Source organism: Canis aureus, chromosome 6 (assembly GCF_053574225.1).
Source record: "Canis aureus isolate CA01 chromosome 6, VMU_Caureus_v.1.0, whole genome shotgun sequence".
Classification (NCBI taxonomy): domain Eukaryota; kingdom Metazoa; phylum Chordata; class Mammalia; order Carnivora; family Canidae; genus Canis; species Canis aureus.
In genome coordinates, this window is record NC_135616.1 from 76,061,503 (window position 1) to 76,084,407 (window position 22,905).

The 22,905-nt window shown below is 35.5% G+C and overlaps 1 protein-coding gene across 8 annotated transcripts in view; it reads right to left on the minus strand.

Moving 5' to 3' along the window:
* Positions 1–22,905, minus strand: part of DENND1B (DENN domain containing 1B) — a 260,965-nt gene that overhangs the window by 195,222 nt on the left and 42,838 nt on the right. For 6 of the 8 annotated variants that reach the window (XM_077902342.1, XM_077902343.1, XM_077902346.1 and 3 more), the window contains exon 3: positions 13,313–13,478. The exons of the other annotated variants lie outside the window; for them this stretch is intronic. In XM_077902342.1, coding sequence (XP_077758468.1) covers positions 13,313–13,478 — 166 coding nt within the window. The remainder of the gene's footprint in view (positions 1–13,312; positions 13,479–22,905) is intronic. 8 annotated transcript variants of the gene reach the window in all.

Below are 22,905 nucleotides of genomic sequence, written 5' to 3' on the forward strand. Positions count from 1 at the left end.
TTCTCAATGGGGAAACACTGAGAGCCTTTCCCCTAAGATCAGGAACATGACAGGGATGTCCACTCTCACCACTGCATTCAACATAGTATTAGAAGTCCTGGACTCAGCAATCAGACAACAAAAAGAAATAAAAGGCATTCAAATTGGCAAAGAAGAAGTCAAACTCTCCCTCTTCACGGATTACATGATACTGTACATAGAAAACCCAAAAGACTCCACCCCAAGATTGCGAGGACTCATACAGCAAATCGGCAGTGTGGCAGGATACAAAATCAATGCCCAGACATCAGTAGCATTTCTATACACTAACAATGAGACTGAAGAAAGAGAAATTCAGGAGTCAATCCCATTTACAATTGCACCCAAAAGCATAAGATATCTAGGAATAAACCTAACCAAAGTGGTAAAGGATCTATACCCTAAAAACTACAGAACATTTCTGAAAGAAATGGAGGAAGATACAAAGAGATGGAAAAATATACCATGCTCATGGATTGGAAGAATTAATATTGTGAAAATATCAATGTTACCCAGGGCAATATACACATTTAATGCAATCCCTATCAAAATACTATGGACTTTCTTCAGAGTTGGAACAAATCATCTTAAGATTTGTGTGGAATCAGAAAAGACCCCGAATAGCCAGGGGAATTTTAAAAAAGAAAACCATAGCTGGGGGCATCACAACGCCAGATTTCAGGTTGTGCTACAAAGCTGTGGTCATCAAGACAGTGTGGTACTGGCACAAAAACAGACACATAGATCAATGAAACAGAATATTGAATCCAGAAGTGGGCCCTCAACTGTATGGCCAACTAATATTCAACAAAGCAGGAAAGACTATCCACTGGAAAAAAGACAGCCTCTTCAATAAATGGTGCTGGGAAAATTGGACATTCACATGCAGAAGAATGAAACTAGACCATTCTCTTACACCATACACAAAGATAAACTCAAAATGGATGAAAGATCTAAATGTGAGACAAGAAGCCATCAAAATCCTAGAGGAGAACACAGGCAACACCCTTTCTGAACTTGGCCACAGCAACTTCTTGCAAGATACATCTAAGAAGACAAGGGAAACAAAAGCAAAAATGAATTATTGGGACTTCATCAAGATAAAAAGCTTCTGCACAGCAAAGGATACAGTCAACAAAACTAAAAGACAACCTACAGAATGGGAGAAGATATTTGCAAACGACCTATATGATAAAGGGCTAGTATCCAAGACCTATAAAGAACTTATTAAACTCAACAGCAAAGAAACAATTCAATCATGAAATGGGCAGAAGACATGAACAGAAATTTCACAGAGGAAGACAGACATGGCCAACGAGCACATGAGAAAATGCTCCACATCACTAGCCATCAGGGAAATACACATCAAAACCACAATGAGATACCACCTCACACCAGTGAAAATGGGGTAAATTAACAAGACAGGAAAACAACAAATGTTGGAGAGGATGTGGAGAAAAGGGAACCCTCTTGCACTGTTGGTGGGAATGGGAACTGGTGCAGCCACTCTGGAAAACTGTGTGGAGGTTTCTCAAAGAGTTAAAAATAGATCTGCCCTACAACCCAGCAATTGCACTGCTGGGATTTACCCCAAAGATACAGATGCAGTGAAACGCCGGGACACCTGCACCCCAATGGTCATAGCAGCAATGTCCACAACAGCCAAACTGTGGAAGGAGCCTTGGTGTCCATCGAAAGATGAATGGATAAAGAAGCTGTGGTCTATGTATACAATGGAATATTACTCAGCCATCAGAAATGACAAATACCCACCATTTGCTTTGATGTGGATGGACCTGGAAGGTATTATGCTGAGTGAAATAAGTCAATCAGAGAAGGACAAACATTATATTTGGGGAATCTCATTCATTTGGGGAATATAAAAATTAATGAAAGGGAATAAAGGGAAAGGAGAGAAAATGTGTGAAAATATCAGTGAGGGTGACAAAACATGAGAGACACCTAACTCTGGTAAATGAACAAGGGGTAGTGGAAAGGGAGGTGGGCAGGGGGTTGGGGTGACTGGGTGATGGGCACTGAGAGGGGCACTTGGCGGGATGAGCACTGGGTGTTATGCTATATGTTGGCAAATTGAACTCCAATTTAAAAAAACTATTGTTTTAAACAAGGTATCCTATAGAAATACTTGGACTCAACTTAAAAATTCACTGGTGTAAGCATTTCAAAAAATGTTCCAAATGAAGGAATGGTGATGTCTCTTGAATATAAATGACCAAGACTCATTAAGGAAAGTGTGTAATTTTATTCTTTCACCTTTGGAGATATAAAGGTGAACTAAACAAAATAGGGCCTCTACAACTTAGAGAAAAGAAAGCATCTAAAATATATAATGCAATAAAATTTAATGACTATTACACTAGTGGACAGGATACTACAGGACAACATATGGAAATCTAATCTAATTCAGAGTCACTAAACTACTTAGGAAAGAAAGTACATGTAAACCAACATGTTAGGATCTGGGTTCTAAAGTGGGCAAGGGAGAACATTCCAGACTGGAGAGACGATATGCATAACATCTTGTAAGTTAATAGAAAAGAGGATGAATCTAGAAACTGGAAAAAAAAAAAGTATTATATCCCAAATGTAGACTATAAAGGAGAGAATGTCAAGGGATGAAGCTAGAGAGGTAGGGGACAGACTAGAGTTTAAAATGGATCCTGGGTATCATGGAAAGCCATTAATGCAGATGAGGACATAAACCAAATGAGAAAAAAACAACTAGAAATGTATAAAGAATACAGCTAAAGTGTGTGTTGTTATGAAAGCCAAAGGACAACGGTATACCTAAAAAATTCTCAAATGTGGCCAAATACTAAGCAAGGTGACTACGAGAAAATGGCAACTATCCATAAAGCATAAAGCCACAATAAAGTGAGCTTCAGTGGAAGGATGGGAAGCAGAAGGCAGACCTAGGATCATGCAGTGAAAATAAATGAGGCATAGTGTATGGAGACAACTTACTTAACAGACTGTAGAGGGAAGAAGAAAGTAAAGGGAGGAGGAGAGAGAGATGAGGCTGGATAGATTTTTCTTTTAATATGGTGCAGACTTGAACACATTTAAATAAGAGGAATTGAGCCAGCAGAGAGCCAAAGAGAAATGAGATGATATCTCTCAAAAGGCAGGAGGATGGGATCCTGATCAAGATAATGAGATGAGCCCTGGAAGGAAGCTGGAGAATGTTTTCCATTGTTATAGAAAAAAAAAAGAGAGAGAGAGAGAGATCTGAATCCAAAGAGATTTTAGAATTGGTGGTGCAAAGACAAAAGTTTTGTTAAAAATTGCTAATTATTTTCTGCAAAGAAGAGAGAAGTTGCTGGCGGCTGAAGGAGGAAATGTGATAACTGTTTCAGGCACTGCTGACTACTCAATTTGGTAGGTATCTAACCTAGTGTTTAATGGCAACAATGTGGTATTTCCCCATCATGTCCCAACAGTTTAGGTAAAAGAGATAATTGGTAAATTCAGTCTGGGTTGAGGTTTTAAGTCAGGTATGATAGAAAATTTAAACAGAAGAGTTGTTATAGATAGGAATTGCTGATTTAAAGCTAATAAAAAGGGAAGTGAGGTGTTTTGTTTTCCTGTAAAGTCTATTACAACTAAATGTTATACCAAATCATGCTGATGCACTTTAAAACAGTATATTTTCAAAAGAAGATCTACTGCATATGTCTGAAGACTGTAGGACTGAAAAATAAGGTAAAATAAATACATGGAGCATTGGTAATTATGAAATTAGGTGGCTGAAGTTCTGGTCTTACAGTAATGAATACTAATGCTTTCTGTCTCTGATCAGAGACAGGTATTGAAAAAGGTGAAATCAATTTCCCTCTTCTCCTCCCTATTACCCACTCCCTCCCTCCCAAGTTTACCATATAAATATCATTTTCTACATATGCTATTACATGAAAAGGATTGAAAAGCATGGAATTAGGCAACTAGAGTTAAAACTACTTTCCCAGCTTTATTGATAATTGGCATATAACATTAAGTTTAAGGTGTGCAACTTCATTCAATAAACTATATGTGAAATTTTTATAATAAGATTAGTTAACAAGACACACATCCTTGCATAATTATCAATTTATTGTGTTTGTTGTGGTTTTGGTGAGAACATTAAGACTCTACTCTCATAGCAGCTTTCAAGGAGACATACAGTATTGTTAACTATAATCACTATACTGTACACGAGATCCCCAGAACTTATTCATTTTATAATTAAAAGTTTATACCCTCTGACCAACATCTCTCCCTCAGGTCCTGGCAACCACCATTCTATTCTCCTTCTTTGAGTTCCATGTTTTTAGATTCCACATTTGAGTGAGATCATATAAATACACACACACACACACACACACACACACAAAATATTTCATTATACACACATATACCCCACATTTTCTTTAAGCATTCATCCACTGACTATTGTGATTAATGCTGCAATGAGCATGGCAGTGCAGATCTCTCTTCAAGATAATGATTTCATCTTCTTCAGATATATTCCCAGAAGTGGGACTGCTGGATCATATTTTTAATTTTTTGAGAAACTTCCATGCTGTTTCCCACAATGGCTATATTAATTTTTCATCCCCACCAACAGTGAACCAGAGTTCCCTATTCTCCGCATCCCTGTCAGCACTTGTTCTTTTTTTTAACACATGTAAGATAATATCCCATTATGGGTTTGGTTTGCATTTCCATGATAGTTAATGAATTACTCCTCTGCCTATTTTTTTTTATTTTTTTAAGACTTTATTTATTCATTCGACAGAGAGGCAGTGAGAGGATGAGCAGAGTAAGGAGGAGGGGCTACAGAGGGGGAACAGCAGACTCCCTGCTGAGCAAGGAGCCTAATGTAGGGCTCAATCCCAGGACCGAACATCATGACCTTAGCCAAAGGCAGACACTTAACCAACTGAGCTACCCAGGTGCCCCCTTCTATTTTTTAATGAATTATTTGTTTTGTTTTGTTTTTTGTTAGTGCATGAGTTCTACGGATCCATATATGTTTTGGATATTAACCCCTACCAGATACATAAGATATATAAGCCAAATACTGCACTCATTCATATGTGGAAACTAAAAACATATATATGGTTTACAACTTTTTTCTCCCATTCTGTAGGCTGCCTTTTCATTTTGATTGTTTCTCTTGCTGTGCAGAAATTTTTTTAGTTTGATGTAATCCCACTTACTGATTTCTGCTTTGTTGCTTGTGCACTGTGTGTCATATGCAAAATGTCATTGATAAGACTGATGTCAAGGAGCTTATCATCTATATTTTCTTATAAGAGTTTTATGGGTTCAGATCTCAGGTTTAAGTCCTTAATCCATTTCAAGTTTTGTGATTGGTATAAGACAGGAATCCAGTTTTGTTCATCTGTATGCAGATAATCCAGTTTTCCCAAAATCATTTATTAAAGAGACTGTCCTTTTCCACACTGAGTATTCTTGGTTCCCTTGTGAAATATTTATTGATAATATATGTGTGAGTTTACTTCTGGGCTCTGGATTCTGTTCCATTGGTCCACATGTCTGTTTTTATGCAAGTACCACATTGTTTTGATTACTGTAGTTTGTAACACAATTTGAAATTTGGAAGTGTGATTCCTCCAGTTTTATTCTTTCACAATGTTTTTTTTTTTGGCTTTTGGGGATCTTTTGTGAGTCCATATAAATTTCAGGATTGTTCTTGTATTTCTGTGAAAAAAAATCCATTGAATTTTGACGAATATTATATTGAATCTATAGATGGCTTTGGGTAATATGAACAAAATGATAACAATATTAATTCTTCCAATCCATGGTCATAGGATATCTTTCCATTTATTTGTCTTCTTCAATTTCTTTCATCAATGTTTCATAGTTGTTTTTAAAGATTTATTTATTTTAGAGAGAACGAGAGAGAGTGCATGAACAGGGGGAGGGCCAGAGGGAAAGGAGACAGAGAATCCCAAGTAGACTCCCCAGTGAGCTTGGAGCCCAAAGCAGGGCTCACTCTAAGGACCCTGAAATCATGACCTGAGCTGAAATAAAGAGTAGGGCACTTAATTGAGTGATCCAGGCAACCCACTGTCTCATAGTTTTCAAGGTATACATCGTTCACTGCTTGATTAAATTCATTCCTAAGTATTTTATTGTTTTTGATGTATTTTATTGTTTTTGATGCTATTATAAATGGGATTGTGCTATTTCTTTTTCAGACATTTCATTGTTTGTGTATAAGAATGCAACTAAATTGCTTCTCTCTCTGCCTGTGTCTCTGTGTCTCTAATGAATAAATTTAAAAATCTTTTTAAAAAAAAGAATGCAATTACTTTTTGTATGTTGATTTTGCATCTTGAAATGTTATCGAATTTGTTTATTCTAAAAAAATTTTGGCAGAGATTTTAGGATTTTCTATATCATGTCATCGGCAAACAATTTTGTTTCTTTCTTTCCCATCTGGATGCGTTTTATTTATTTTTCTTACCTAACTGCTCTGGCTAGGACTTCCAGTACTATGTTAAATAAGAGTGGTGAGAGTGGGCTTCCTTATCTTGCTCCTGATCTCTGAGGGAAAGCCTTCACCTTTCACCATTGAATATGTTAGCTATAGGACTGTCACATGTGTACTGAGGTATGTTCTTTCTATATCTAACTTGTTGAGAGTTTTAATCATGAAAGATACCAACTTTTATCAAATGTTTTTTCTTAACTATTGAGATGATATGATTTTTATCTTTCATTTTATTAATATGATATAGCACATTTATGGATTTTCACATGTTGAACCATCTTTGAATCCCAGAATAAATCTCACTTGCTCATGGATTTTTATCATTTTTTTTTTATTTCAAGATCTAACTGGCCTTATTGATTCACGAATCAGGCAGCATCCCATCTAGCAAGCAGAAGGGAGTTCCTTCATAGATGATCCTTTTATCTGCCACTGAATTTGATTTGCTAGCATTCCGTTGAAAAATTTTGCTCCTATAATCGTCAAGAATACTGGCCTAAAGTTTTCTTTTAGTATCCTTTTCTGCTTTTGGTATCAGGGCAATACTGGCCTTATAAAATAAGTTTGGTTATGTTCTCTACTTTTCAATGTTTTAGAAGAGAATAAGAAGAATTGGCATTAATTCTTCTTACAGGTTTAGTAAATTCACCCACAAAGCCATTTGGTCTTAAGGGTTTTTTTTGTTGGGAGGCTTTTTATGACATTAAATCTCCTTACGTATTATTGGCCTGTTCAGATTTTCTACTTCTTCCTGATTCACACATGGTAGGTCGTATGTTTGAAAGACTGAATGCATTTATTTCTTCTAGGTTGTCTAATTAATGATATATGGTTGTTCATGATAGTCTTTTATGATCCTTTGTATTTCTATGTATCAACTGTAACATGTTTTTCATTTATAATTTTACTTATTGAAGTCCTTTCTTTTTTCTCATGGTAAATCCAACTAAATGTGAATTTTATTTATCTTTTCAAAAAAATGACTCTTAGTTTTGCTGATCTTTTCTACTATTTTTCTCTTCTCCATTTCATTTATTTCTCCTCTAATCTTTATCTCTTTCCTTCTGCTAATTTGGGGCTTCATTTGTTCTTTTTCTAGTTCTTGAAGTATAAAGCTAAGTTGTTTGGATTATTTCCATTTCCCTAATGCAGGCATTTATCACTATAAACTTCCTCTTTGCACTGCTCTTACTGTATCCCATGACTTGTGGTATGCTGTTTCCATTTTTTGTTTCAGTATATTGTTTATTTAATCTTTGACCCATAAGTTGTTCAGCAGTATGTTAATAATTTCTACATATTTTTAAATTTTACAGTTTTCCTCTTATTATTGATTTCTAGTTTGATACCACTGTGGTTACAAGAAACACCTGGTATAATTCAATCCTATTAAATTTATTGACATTTATTTTGTGAAATAATATATAGTCTATGCTAGAGACTTTCCCTGTGTTCTTAAAAAGAATGTTTTCTGCTGCTGTTGGATGGAACATTCTATATATGTCTGCTAAGACCATTTGACCTAAAGTATGGTTAAGTTCAGTGTTTCTTTATTGATCTTCTGCCTGGGTAATTTATCTATTGTTGAAAACAGGGTATTAAAGTCCTCTTATCCATTGATATCTATTACTCCCTTCAGATCTGTTAATATTTCCTCGATATCTCTACATGTAGGATGCATATATATGTACAATTATATAATCTTCACAAACTGACCCTTTTATCATCATAGAATGACCTTTTTCCTCTCTTGTTGCAGCTTTTGACTTAGTCTATTTTGCCTGATACAAATAGAGCATTCTGAAGTTGGCAACACACCTGACTTTACCAGTGTGTTGTTTCCTTTCACATGTTTTCATAGTCCCTGTTCTTTCATTTCAGCTTGAATAAGTCCTTTCAAATTTCTTGAAAGGCAAGTGTAATGGTGAACTACCTCAGCTTTTATTTGTTTGGGAAAGTCTTTATTTCAACCTTTATTTTTGAAGGACGACTTTGCTGGATATAGTATTCTTGGTTGGCAGTCTTTCTGTCAGTATTCTTTTTTTTTTTTTAAGATTTTACTTATTTATTTATTTATGGTAGACAGAGAGAGAGAGGCACAGACACAGGAAGAGGGAGAAACAGGCTCCATGCCGGGAGCCCGACGTGGGACTCGATCCCGGGACTCCAGGATCGCGCCCTAGGCCAAAGGCAGACACTGAACTGCTGAGCCACCCAGGGATCCCCCTCTGTCAGTATTCTGAATATAATATTCCGTCTCTCCTGGCCTGCAAGGCCTCTGTTGAGAAATCTGCTGATAGCCTTCATAAGAGAAATATTTTTCTCTTGCTACTTTAAAACTCTTATCTTTACTTATGGACAGCTATATTATAATATGTCTTGGAGAAGACCATTTTGATTGAAATTTGGGGGTTACTTATTAACTTCAAAAGCTGGATGTCCAAATCTATCTTCAGGTTTGAAAAGTTCTTAGCTGGTATTTCTTGAAATACATTTTCTACCCCTTTCTCCCTCTCTTCTACTTCTGGGACTCCAAATATAGAAAGACTGTCTTAACTGTTTCTTATAAGACTAGGAGGCTTTCATCATTCCTTTTTATTCTTTTTTATTTTCTTTTTGCTCTGCTGAGTGGCTAATTTCATATTATCTGTCTTCAAGCTCAAAGATTCTTTCACCTGCTTGGTCTAGTCTGCAGTTGAAGCTCTCCATTGAATTCCTCAGATCACTGCATTCTTTAGCTCCAAAATTTGTTTAGTTCTTTTTTAGGTTTTCTGTATTTGTTGCACTTCACATTTGTTCTTGTGTTGTTTTCTTGGTATATTTAAATTGCTTATTTGTATTCTCTTATAGTGCTCAAGCATCATCAGAACAATTATTTGAATTATTTATTAGGAAATTCTGGATTTCCATTTCTTTAGGGCTACATACTGGAGATTCACTATACTCCTTTGATGGAGTCATATTTCTCTAATTCTTCATGATCTCTGTAACCATGTCTAGGTGTCTACCCACTAGAAGGAGCAGTCATTTTTTCCAGAATTTATAGACTGACTTCTTTAAGGGAAGATTTTCATCTGCAGGTTGGGGTGTGCTGGAGTGTGATGTGACTCCAGATCTAGTGGTGTAAGACACTAAATTTCGAGATATGTAATAGCATCAGATCTGGGGGTATGTGATGGCTCATTCAGCTGAGGACATTGGAGTTCACAGTATCTCCAACTACATGGTCTTTCATACATGCTGCAGGGCATCCACTGAGGCTGTGAAGGTCCTCAACTATGCCTCCAGGTCCAGTGAATAGGGACCAGAACAAGCAGCAGTAGTAGCCAGTGCCAGTGATGTGCTCTCAGTAGGTAAGGTACTACCTTACACTATTGGTGGCTGCTCATGTGTCTCACCATGAGTGCATGGCAGTGGAGGCTAGTGATGGGGATCTAGCCAGGGCATTCTGATGCACAGCTGGAAGGGCTAGCTCCAGTTGAGCATAACAGTGCAGGCGAGTGACATAATCTAAGCCCACAAGCATCTTTGGAGGACCTGGCTGTCAACATGCTCTCCCATGGCCACAGAATCTTCCCCCAGGCATGCACATAGCAGTGAAGGCTGGTAATAGGTGTCAGACTGATGCCATGCAAGTACACAGCTGGAAGAGCTAACTCTGAGTGCTTGCACAGTTGTGAGGGTCAGCCACGGGAGCACATAGGATGGTGTCCTGCATCATATAGCTGTAGAAGTCTGGGCTGCTGCCAATGTGATTCCTAGGCTCACAACAGGAGAAGGGTAGGGTGGGGGGCAGAGAGGAACTCAAGCAACTGGTGTCAGTGAACCCAAATATCTGTGAGGTAAAAACCAATAAGATTCACAGAGCAGGTAAAGTGGGAACCACAGTTGCTCTCACTGTATGACTGATATTGATAGCATATTTTTCTTCTCTGTTCCCAGCCATCTCTATCCATCTTACCTTGCTAGTCTCTGAGTGGGGTGAAATTGAAGCAGGATTTTAATGTGGTGCCCCAAAAGTGACTTAATTCATCCCACTATCCCTTGTCTACAAAAGAAACTCTTTCTAGATGGAAAGTTCCCTCTTAGCACTGAGCATTGTCAGCTTGGGAATGAAATGATGCAGGCATAATAAATCTGTTCTTTCCTCAGTGTAGTTATTCTCAAGTTTTTTGTTACAATGTGTTGTTAAAGTTTCTTAAGTGGACTCCATGGCTCTCCCACAACTGTTTTTGTTGGTGGACAGCTGTCTAATTGTTAATCTTTGTTGGGAGATGGAGGCTGGGGTCTCTGATTCTGCCATCTTCTGCTAATGCCACACCCTAAAGTTTTAATTTTCACTACCTTTACCAAAATAGTTTGCAAACTTATTAATTACTATAATTTTCTATCTAGTCTGACCACAATAAAAGTATTTTAAAAAGCAACTCATTCCTCATTTAAGGCCACACATGACCTTGGTGAAGCCAGAGATCCAAAAAACCAAAAACCTGCCATTTTTCCTTGTCATGCACTCTAGCAAAATACAGATAGTGGAAAGATTCACTTTCTTTGCAATCAAATCTCCTGATCCACCCAAAACAAAACAAAACAAAACAAAACAAAACAACAGTAATCATTGATTACATAACATTACAAACTTTAAGAGTACTAGCAATCGTGAAAGTCAAAACAAAATTATGAAAAATGTCAAAATCAGACTACATTTTATCTTACTAAAACACACATTGTAAGACAGTTTTAACAAATTGCTTTAAGGTTAACATATAGATAATAATACAGAATTTTAGCAACTTCTACTTTAGTAGTTCTCAGAACTTTAACATGCATAGGAGAGCTTGTTAAGACAAAGATCCCTGGGTCCCACTTCCAGGCTTCTTAGTCAATAGGTCAAAGGTGTGTCTGAAAAAAATGCATTTCTAACAAGTTCCCAAGTGATACTGATGCTATTACTCTAAGGACTACACCTTGAAAACTAATAGCACAGATCATGTATTTCTCACAACAATTAGCATTATGTATCATGTGTTAAAGAATTTAATATTTGTTGGCTAGAAATATTCTTTAAAATACAGCAATAAATAATTCAGAACTCCCTTTATTACATGGGAGGGCCATGTTTGGCAACAGGTATATCTACAGAGGGCCAGGAAGAAACATCAACCATGACAGCTATAGCAGGAAATAACTTTTGACAAAGTGTTACTAAATTTTTAAAAACCATTTTGTTTAAAAAAAATCATTTCTGTGCTGGTAATTATTATTAATACTAAAATTCCACTTTTGTAGAACAATGGAAATCATTTTATTTCAAACTTAAGTGTTTTATGATGTTGGAACTATATGATTTAAGGAACAATGATGGGGAACTATAACCATATATAAATGAAAATACACTATTATTCCCTTTATCCCTTATAGGGATAAAGGAATATCCCACTATCCCTATATATATCCCATGCCATATACATAAACATTGGTAGTTCATATCTAAATAAGATATATGTCTTTTTGTACCTCCTTACTCTCTAAGATATCTCTGAGAAAATACTTTTTGTTGTGCTTTCTTAAACAATGCTTTCTTTCATAGAATTTAGGCAATTAGTTCCAATTTGAATAATAGAAAGGATGAATGCCAGTGTCTATGAATGTAAAAACTAATTTAAGGCCTCTGTTTTGCTTTTCCCCCTTTTGGACTTTTCAAAGAAAGGTTCATTGTGTATGAATAGAATCACAGAGTTTTCTGAATGGGAGAGGACCTTAAAGATTCTTTTTTACCACTCCATAATCGGAAGTTTTATTGTATCCCATGTCTGAAGCCAAGACTAGAATCCAGATATCCTTGTTCTTAATATGACATCCTTTCTAAAATATGCTGCTGCATATAAAAGCACAACTATGAATAAGTCAAATTTTTCCTACTTTTTTGATCTTTATTGTTCATTGAGTGGATACCAATTTAAGGCATACTCTAAGTTTAGAAAATCTCCTTACTATCTACAGGAAGATATTATCAGGAAGCTAAATTTTAAATTTAAATTTAAATTTAAAAAAATTAAGTTTTTTGTAAAGTAATGGACTAAATCCTACTGATTTCCTCTGAACCATAATGGAAATTTGTGAAGAACCTTAGAAAAGGACATTAATCACTAACAGATCCAAATCAATACCCTCTTATTCTAGAACTAAAATCATTCTTCACTTAATCATTTGAGTTCCATTTACATATACAAAAACCCTAAGGAAATGAAATTATTATTTGAAGATGTTTTATTTTACGACCAGTTACAAAAACAGTACAGATCACATTTCCATTTGTGGCCTTACATAATGTACATATTTAAATTAAAAGTATCCAATTTTGGAAATTTGACAGTAAAATGCATAAGCAGTAGTAGAAAAAAAAAAAAGAAACATCTAATCTAATGATCCTACTGCGTTATCTTCATTCTGAAGAATTATTTGGATAATCAAACAATTCCTACTGTCCTATTATTTTGGTGCTTTTGAAACTAAAACCGTAGAAGCAATTTAATTGATAATTCTAGCCTTTCCAAATGTTTCTTCCCAGAATGACCTAAAATTAGCATAACAACTGAAAACAATGAAGCTCTAATTACTCATACATAAGCAAATTCTAGCTAAGGTACTGAAAATGGAGCTTCAAAGGACATCATAAATATAATTCATAGTAGGTTAGATATAATTTTGCTACTTCCATTCCTTTTAAATAAGACCTATTATAATAAAATGAAAACCCTCATCAATCACCTGATAGAGTAATTCCAAACTTAACCAAACAGGGGCTAATGGGTGAGAATTGAATTGAAAACACCTTGACAAAGAAAGCAATTTCTTTTCTTCGCACTCCTCTGAAGCTGTGGGTGATCACGGTAATCGAACCATCAACAGTGAGGGGCCATCTGTCCCAAGGGCCCTTCATGAGAGTTATAAAAAAAAAAAATCAACAACAAAAAAGGAAAGAAATGCCGTACCACAGATGTTCAATCTTGATTAATCTATGACAAGGAACTTACAACTGAGAATCAATGTTTTGACGTTTTTCAGATACCGATCATTTAAAGCCAACACAAAAGTTTTTATAAGAACACGCGGTGGGTGGAGGAGTTAATAAGGTGCTTATAGAATGATAATCTTTCATACAAAATCTCAAATACCTACCAGACAACTGAGATATTCATCATATACCAAAGCAATGGCTTTCATTCTGATTCCCTTAAAGAGGCGAGCAGGCAAGAAACCATATTTTGTTAGCTCTCAGACTAGCATTTGAGACTTTAATTTTTTATATATTCTTTCTACAGTATATTATTCAATAAAAAGATGTGTTTATATTCACAGTACTCAAATTTAACTCTTTGAACTAAAGTAGATTTTCAGGAAATATAGCACTAACATGAAACCTCAGAAATGTAGTTAATTGATCTTCAAAGCAGTTTCACTGTATTTATAACATTTTAAATAATTTGCATATTGTAGCAAAAAAATAATTATAAACAGAAGTGCAAACCAAGTCAAAGGTTTTCTTGTTTGACATATAGTCTTAAGTATAATAGATTCCTGGCACTCTGAGATATAACAGACACATTTTCAATCTTTTAGAAAAAAGCCAAAGATGATAAATAGAATATACTAGCTATAAAAATGACTCAAAGTTTACTAAAAATGAAAATCTGTGTGAGCTATATTAAGAACTACTAAAACATTTTAAAAACTAATTTTAAAATGAAAAATAAAATTACAAGACAAAATATCAAAGAACCACATTAAACCCTGCCATCTAGTTTTTTCAAAATACTTTCAAGTTAGGATCAAACTAAATAGAGAAGAAATATAATTTAAGACTCAAACAAATAAATTCACTATGGAACTTACTATAAATGCAAGAACTCCTTATCATAATTGTCTTTGTATCTTCAGAGCCTAAAAAATGAATTCTGTGATACCAAGAGATCCTCAGGCAAGTAGATCTGCTCTACGGAAGGAGAAACAGTGAACCAGGTCTTGCCAAAGAGGAGTTTGCAATTTGGTACTACAGAGAATCTATAAACCATCAGAAACAAGAGAATTAGAGCACCTCTCACTCAAAGGCTTAAGATATTAAAATTATCTGAAATAGCATTTATTTTTTTTTTTTAAATTTTTATTTATTTATGATAGTCACACAGAGAGAGAGAGAGAGAGAGGCAGAGGGAGAAGCAGGTTCCATGCACCGGGAGCCCGATGTGGGATTCGATCCCGAGTCTCCAGGATTGCGCCCTGGGCCAAAGGCAGGCGCTAAACCGCTGCGCCACCCAGGGATCCCTGAAATAGCATTTATAATAAGAATGTTTAAAATGGTTAAAGAATAAAGATAAAAAACATGAGCAAACAATGAGAGATCTTTTTTAAAAAAAGGTAAATTTTGAAAATGACTAGAAATAAAAAATATACAATGTATTAAAGTAAAAGCTCAATAGATGGAATAAACAGATTATATACAGCTGAAGAGAGAAATAGTAATCAAAGAAGATATTAAACAGAATGAGGCACAGAGAGAACCCCCCCTCCAAGTTGAGAAATATAAAAGAGGTTCAGAAAAATAAAAACTAGAAAGGAAAGCTCATTTAGAGTTCTAACAATCAGACCTAAGAGACAGAAGTGTAAAAAAAAAAGGGGGGGAAGCATGGAGATAGTATCAGAATAATGACTAAATTTTCCAAAAACAGTGAAAAACATAAATCTTCAGAATTAGAAATTACAACAAACCTAAGCAAGATTTAAAGAAAGACACATCTAGAGGCATTATAATGAAGTTACAGAATTCAAAATGACATAGATATCTTAAAAGCATCCAAGAGAAACAGAGATAACTGCAAATCTATCTACCTATCTAAAGTTATACTGACAGCGGACTTCTCATTAGCAGCAATGGAATCCAGAAAACAGTGGAATGATATATTTGAAACTTCTGAAAAAGTATATTTGTCTTTTAAGAACTGTGTACACAGGAACTGTGAGCAATAGATAGTTTTAGAAAGACAATACAGATTTATCAAAAATAAACCCTTGCTAAAGGAACATCTAAAGACTGAAGTATTGGGAAGAAAGGATAATTCTCAAAAAAAAAAGTGTAATGCAAGAAATGATGTTTCATGTATAAAGACATATAAACACACACGCGCACACACACACATATATATATATATAAATATATACACATACAGCAATATTTACTAAAGCACTGTTTACAACTAAAGAATTCCTGGAAATAACCTATATGCCCATTAGTATGGAAATGGTTATATCATAATTATTCTATGAAACACTACATAGCCTCAAAAAAGACTAAAGCCTTGAGAAAAATTATTTGTTCATATGAAAAAAAAGTCTCTGAAACATAGTGTTAGATAAAATCAAGCAGGCAAGATGAGGTTAAAAAAAAAAAAAGGAGCAGCAGAATATGAAGGGCCTTGTAAGTCATCAAAAGGAACTTGGCTTTTATTCTAAGAAAGAGAACCACATGAGAATTCGAGTAGAGAAGTAAAATGCTCTGATGTATTTTATCAGGATCACTTGGCTGTTATGTTGAGTATAAAGTGAAAGACAACAAAATACTGAAGCTAGTCATAAGGCTACTGTAATAACAGGTAACATAGAAACTGAACCTCCTGGTAAAAGAACTTAGATCTTACATAATATCAGGATTACAAGTCAGACCTATATGAACAATTTGAAAATAGAAGGGAAGAAAGCAGATAAAATAAAACTTACAAGATGATCTATCCTCCTGGCAATAGGGCCTAAGAGTTGAAGTGAAAGTCTCCCAATAGATTATAGGAGATATTTTATGAAACTAACCTGACCCAGTGATCCTAGTGTCACGTGGGTATTCTGGGGAAGGAAAGAACAGTGTTTTATAAAAACTATGAGCCATAGTATTGCAGAATTTCTTTAACATAGATGATGAGGAGCCATCTCCTTACCCACTTTTACAGAAATGCAATCCACCCTGTGAATAACCAAGTGACATTTATCTTTTTATAAATTTTTTTTATTTTTATTTATTCATGATAGTCACAGAGAGAGAGAGAGATAGGGGGGCAGAGACACAGGCAGAGGGAGAAGCAGGCTCCACGCACCGGGAGCCCGACGTGGGACTCGATCCCAGGTCCCCAGGATTGCACCCTGGGCCAAAGGCAGGCGGTAAACCACTGCACCACCCAGGGTTCCCACCAAGTGACATTTAAAGTGCAAAGAGCTATGACTGGCTACATTGTCATGAATGGCAGTCCTGGAGCCAAAAGCAGCAATAATAAAACAAGCAGCCCAGGATAGACAGTCAGCACCAATCAGTGTCATGTGCATCATCCTAGGTGGCACATTAAAGAAGGTCTAGAGATATTATTTCATCAGTGATGCAATCACCATAATGAGACATCAAGAGCAAAGGCAAGAAGCATAGCATATGAGGTAGGCAAGCAATTCCTCAGTACCTGTGAGATACCTCTGTGGGACCTATAGAAATATTAAAAAAGAATGAATACTTCAAAATGGGATAGAAACCTAGAAGGTACTCTAGTAAGGGTTATCAAGCAGTCAACATTTAATTCTAAATATCAATGTGATGTCATTTGTACCCTCCAGCTAGAGAAGCCTAAAGATCTAAGGACTTCTGTGTAACACCTTCCAAACATCCACAGTAAAAATTAACACTTATTCAAAAGAAAGCATAATGAATACAAATGGGCATAACCCAGATGTTGCATTTAAATTCTCATTTACAAGAGATAAACTCTTAGATCTCTGTTGCTACATATAAGAGAACAAATGAAAGTAGAGATGTGAATAGACATTTCTACAAACAGGAGGCTGTTTGTAACTGAATTATGTTATCTTATTTCTAAAGTCTTCCCTCATAGTATCCAGAATTTCCTTAATAATGGGTATATACCATTAACCTCTGAGGTCAATACTATGATTGGCAAGCAAAACACTAATATTGGCAACAAGGGACATTTCCTAGAAGGGGCAGAAAACTAGTAGCCTGGACACGCTTGCAAATAATTAAGTCCTAGAGTAATTTTCACCCATTCTTCTTAAAACATACAATTCAAAAGACTTCCCTATGTATTTTAAATAGAAAACAATGATCTAGTTTGGGCACCTATTGGGTTGGATTCTTAGACTACATGAGTAAGCAATTTCACAAGGACCATTTGTCATGTGAGATTACAGATAAATGTGTACAGAAGATGCAGTTATTTTTGACAGCTGAAAAATACCACATATTGGGATGCCTGGGTGGCTCAGCAGTTGAGCGCATCTGTCTGCACCTCAGGGCATGGTCCTGGAGTCCAGGATGAAGTCCCGCACCGGGCTCCCTGCATGGAGCCTGCTTCTCCCTCTGTCTGTGTGAGTGTGTCTCTCATGAATAAATAAAATCTTTAAAAAAAAATACCATATATTGTAGATCATAGGCTAGGGTGGTCTCAAGAGGCCTTATCTCCTCTCCCTAAATGTCAGGCCCCTTTACATTGCACTAAAACAGGTATATTTACTTATATTCCACACATACACAGGAACTACTCCAAATATCCTAGTTCCCTTCCTAAAGGGTACAATAAGCTAATGGTTGAAAGTTCTTCCCAATATCCAACTAAATCTCTCATAAGACAATTTAAATCTTTTCTCTCTTGTTGAAAAGTTGGGGGAAAAGTAGATCATCCCCACATATCATTTAAAACAAAACTTCAAAACCTTTAGTGAAACTCTATTTCCCATTCATCACAAATTATTTCCTCTATGTAGAGTGGTTTTCAAACCTTTCTGCTCATTACAATTACCTAAGGAATATTAACTCCCCCCTCAAAAAGATGACCCCTTTGACCACATTCCAGAGCATCTAGATGTCTGCAAGTGTTTAAAACTCCTCAGGTGATCCTAATGTGCCCAAGGGGCTGAGAATCACTGCCCCAATCTTTCTGTAAAGAAATTCTTTTGCCCAAACCTTTTAAAAACCTTCAGACTTTTTCAAGTTTCAAATATTGTTTCAAACACTAGACTTAGAATATATTGCATAATACCATATATAAAACATAGGTGCTTTATAGAGTTACTCAAAAGCATCAATAAAATAAGATTCTGTAATCATGCTCAATTTTTCCAATGACTTCACTACACCATCACCTTAAACTAGTATCTAACACTGAATCCTATCCAACTCACTCTATTTACAGAACCCACTGAAGCTTTTTCAAAATCTCTGATTCAACCCTTATGTACCTTCTTCATCCTCTATGTCTAATCAACTTCCTAATCATGTTAGTTCTTGCTTTGAAATGTGGCTCTCATCCATCCTCCTCTTCCATATCCATTCTTATAACCTAACCAGTCTTCCGGCCACTCTGCCCTTCTCAACACATGGTCATTAAATTTCTCTTCTTAAAAACAGTGTTTTGAATATGACTCCCTTCACAGAAAAATGTTCAGTGGCTCCCCATTGCTTATGCTAACAAAATTCAAGTCTTTAAACTATATAAGTATTTTTGTCCCCAGGTAAAATATCCCAATCTCAACATAATAAATAACTCCACATATTAAGACTAGTATTTCATACCAAATTACATACTATCTATCCAAGAGAATTTCCCACCAGACTCTAATACAAACTTTCTACTCATTCTGAACCTCCTATCTTTCATATACTTAGTTTATTTCCAAATTCAAGCATTTACCCATCCCCTAACACACACCCAACCCCTTCTTGAAATCTTATGTTTTTTCCTCATCTTTCCAAATTCTATGGACCCAAGCTATGAGGCCTTCCCAAAACACTGCAACTACACAATATTGCTCCTCTTCCATGCCACATATATCATTTGAACCAGTTATTCTGAAATATATCACTTTATGCTACTACTTAACTATTTTATTTGTCTTCTCATTTAAATAAAGCTCCTGAAGGCAAAAATCATGTTTTATATTCTTCATGTGTATTGCATAGAAGTAGCTTGTTCAGTTTTTAATTGAATTTTTCATTTGCTCCATTCAATGAACATATATAATGTACATAAAATTGTCTATCATACTAGTTAGTTTCTTCAGAGTAAATTTCATGAATTTGCTTATTTTAATCTGCTCATTTTGAGAAGAACCAGTCTATAATTTAAATCTGATTAATTCTGAATGAAAGTAATATAATGAATCAAATATCTGTGCCAGGGGTGCCTGGGTGGCTCAGTTAGTTGGGTGTCTGCCTTCAGCTCAGGTCATGATCCCAGGGTCCTGGGATCGAGCCTCACATCGGGCTCCCTGCTCAGCAGGGAGTTTGCTTCTCCCTCTCCTTCTGCTTGCCGCTCCCCTGCTTCTTCTCTCTCATTCCCTCTATCAAATAAATAAATAAAAATCTCTTTAAAAAGATACAAATATCTGTACCAAACAAGCTTTCTTTCTATGTAGCATAAAACCAAAAAAAATTAAAAATAAAAATAAAAAAAAAAAAAAAAAAAAAAAAAAAACCAAAAAAAATTAATAAAATTTTCTTAAAAATCGGAGATAAATTCGACATATAGTCATGTATTCATTATACAAATATATTCCCTCTTTATAGACAGAAAAGGGAAAAATAGTATTTCAAAGTTAAATGCCTATAGGAAATAGATAATATAGATGAGTGGAATGAGCCTACAGGAGACAATAGGAAATGAAGGGACATAGTAAAAGACAGATCCCAAGCACCTTCTCAAGAAGGCAGATATTATTTGGCTCCAGCCATTTGGAATGTATGTCTGGGGTTGACAGATACTCTTGATTTTTCAAGAAAAGCCAAAATTTTTACGAAGAAAAATTACTTATTAAGTTGGGAAAAATAATTGAGCATTTCATAAATTTATATGAGGCAAATGTGAGTCAGGGGGTCATTATTTTTTAACTTCTATCTTATTATATTGGATACAAATTAGAAAAGGCAAAAGTTCTTGAAGGTTGATCACATGTTTAAAATAAACAACTTCTTGGAAATTTTGTCATCTGTTCTGGTGGCTTTTAGAATCAAGATGGTTCTTGTTTAGCTAAGTTCATTTAAGTAAACTCACTACATGCAACAGAATCCCTTCTAATTTTGCTGAATCTAAGGTAACATTCTGAAATAAATGAAAATGGGCAGTATTAACAAACCAATTGCCTTAAACTTAAGAACCACTCTCTTCTTTTTTTAAACAAGTCAGATACAGGTTGTTTAATCATACTTGGCACATATACACATTATAGAAATTTTAACATTTTTGAGATACCTGATGTTATAGCATACTATCAAAAGAAAGCACAGTCTCAAGACAGAATAGAGTCTACCACTCTAAAAAGTAACTTTTAAAGCTCACTAATGTTGATATTATCATGACAACTCTATTATGCAACATAAAGGCAACTGTAATCTCAACAGATAGGAGCCACTGCAGCATTCTGAAGAACAACAGATCCTGCTTTATCCTGGTAACTTCTTGAAAGTACTCATGTTACCACTTGGAAGAAATAATAACAAAACAAACAGCCAAAGGATTAAAACAGATTAATAAAGGAATTAGAGAAGAATTATGTCACTGGGAAAACGAACAGAATTATATATTTAGAAAAATAAGAAGCTATATTAGGAAGAAAAGACAAATTGGAAGGAAAAAAGTGAACTTGGAATCCATGAGATACAGATAAAAAATACCCTTATATTTATTTGTGTATTTTAACACCAGGTTTTCCTCTGAGAAAGTAAGCAACTGATTCCTGTTTAGGTTATTCTACAAGAAGTGCTAGGGAAGTAAAACAATGAAAGAGTTAGGGGACTGCTGTCTGAATATTAAAACTTTAGGCAGTATATAATTATTTATACCTTCTGTGAAGTTTGAAAGCACAGCATAGTAGTTAAGAGGCTAGGTGTTTAAGCTCTGGAGTTTGGCTGCACATAGACATGCCACACACTGCCATTCACTAGCTATGCATGACCTTTCCCAAGATACTTAGCACAGTGTGCCTCAGCTGTCTCCTTGTTAAAGCAGTGACAATAACAGTATCCAAGGTGTTGGTAGGATGCTGTTAGAATGAGTGGAGGTTTTATGCATGCATGCATACATACACTGCTAACAAAAGTGCCTAATACAGAGGAAGTCCTGGATCAATATTAAGTATCATTAGTACTCATTGTATGGCAAGAAGGAACACACTGAGATATGGATGCAGAAACGTGGCCATGGAGAATGAAAATTATGCACTAGCCCAAATCACTCACTATTATTATCTATTTCTGTCTTTTCACATATATCTACCTCTGCTTATCCAGGATATTCCCAAGTCTGGTTACTTGTCTTGTAACACCACCTTCTTCCATACTTCTGTCTTACAGGAAAATTCCTATCAAATACTTATATTTATGGGCTGTGTATTAGTTGAAAACTTACAGCCCTGCACTACTACATTCCTAACCTGTCCATTTTCTATGTTTCACCTCCTTCCTCTTTCCCTCAACCTTCTCTCAACTTCTACTTCCTATCCTTCTCTCTCTCTTGCCTCATTATCCCTGTCTAGCCAGCACACACTGTCCCCCCCGCCACCTCACCTCTCACCCTATCTCTTTTCTCTTTTTCTGTCAGGATAAAAGTGAAACTGGGTAACTATAGGAAGATAGGTCTATTGTTACCAAAGAAAATCCAAGTAACAAAAGAAATACTAAGTTAGTTCAAAGATGACACTATGGCAGACTCAGCTTTAGATTATATCTCACATAACAGAATATAAGCAGCAATTTACCCACATTTACACGATCACTTTCAAGAATAATTTACATACATTAGTATAGCCAAGCAATGAGCCCAAATACCTAAGATCTTAACCATTATCAAAGATTGATACCAGATAAGAGAAGGGAAAGCAAATAGCCATATTGGTTGATCGAAGAGAGCAGATGACTCAATGATTTAATTAATGACTCAACTTCTATCAATTCTAATTGGCTTATAACTAAATTCCCATTATTGTTAATACTGGGAGACAAAAGTCTCCAGATTCTTTTTACACTAGAATTGCAACTAGCTCCTCCCTGGAGTTGTATAATAACACTGACCACCCAAAGACCTGTACATTAACACAATAGGTACCAAAATGCCATAGCTCAAATGGAAGGGAGTCTTATTATGCACCAGAGATGTGCACTACACTTCTCTATGTCTATAAAGATACATGCTCATATTAAGTAAGGAAATTAGGGGAAAACAAAACAGAACAAAAGATGAACAGGCTCTTATTCTGACATAGAAAGAAAATAAATATTCTGAACTTGGCAGAAATCTGTAATGGGGCTTCTTAATTTAGGGAGG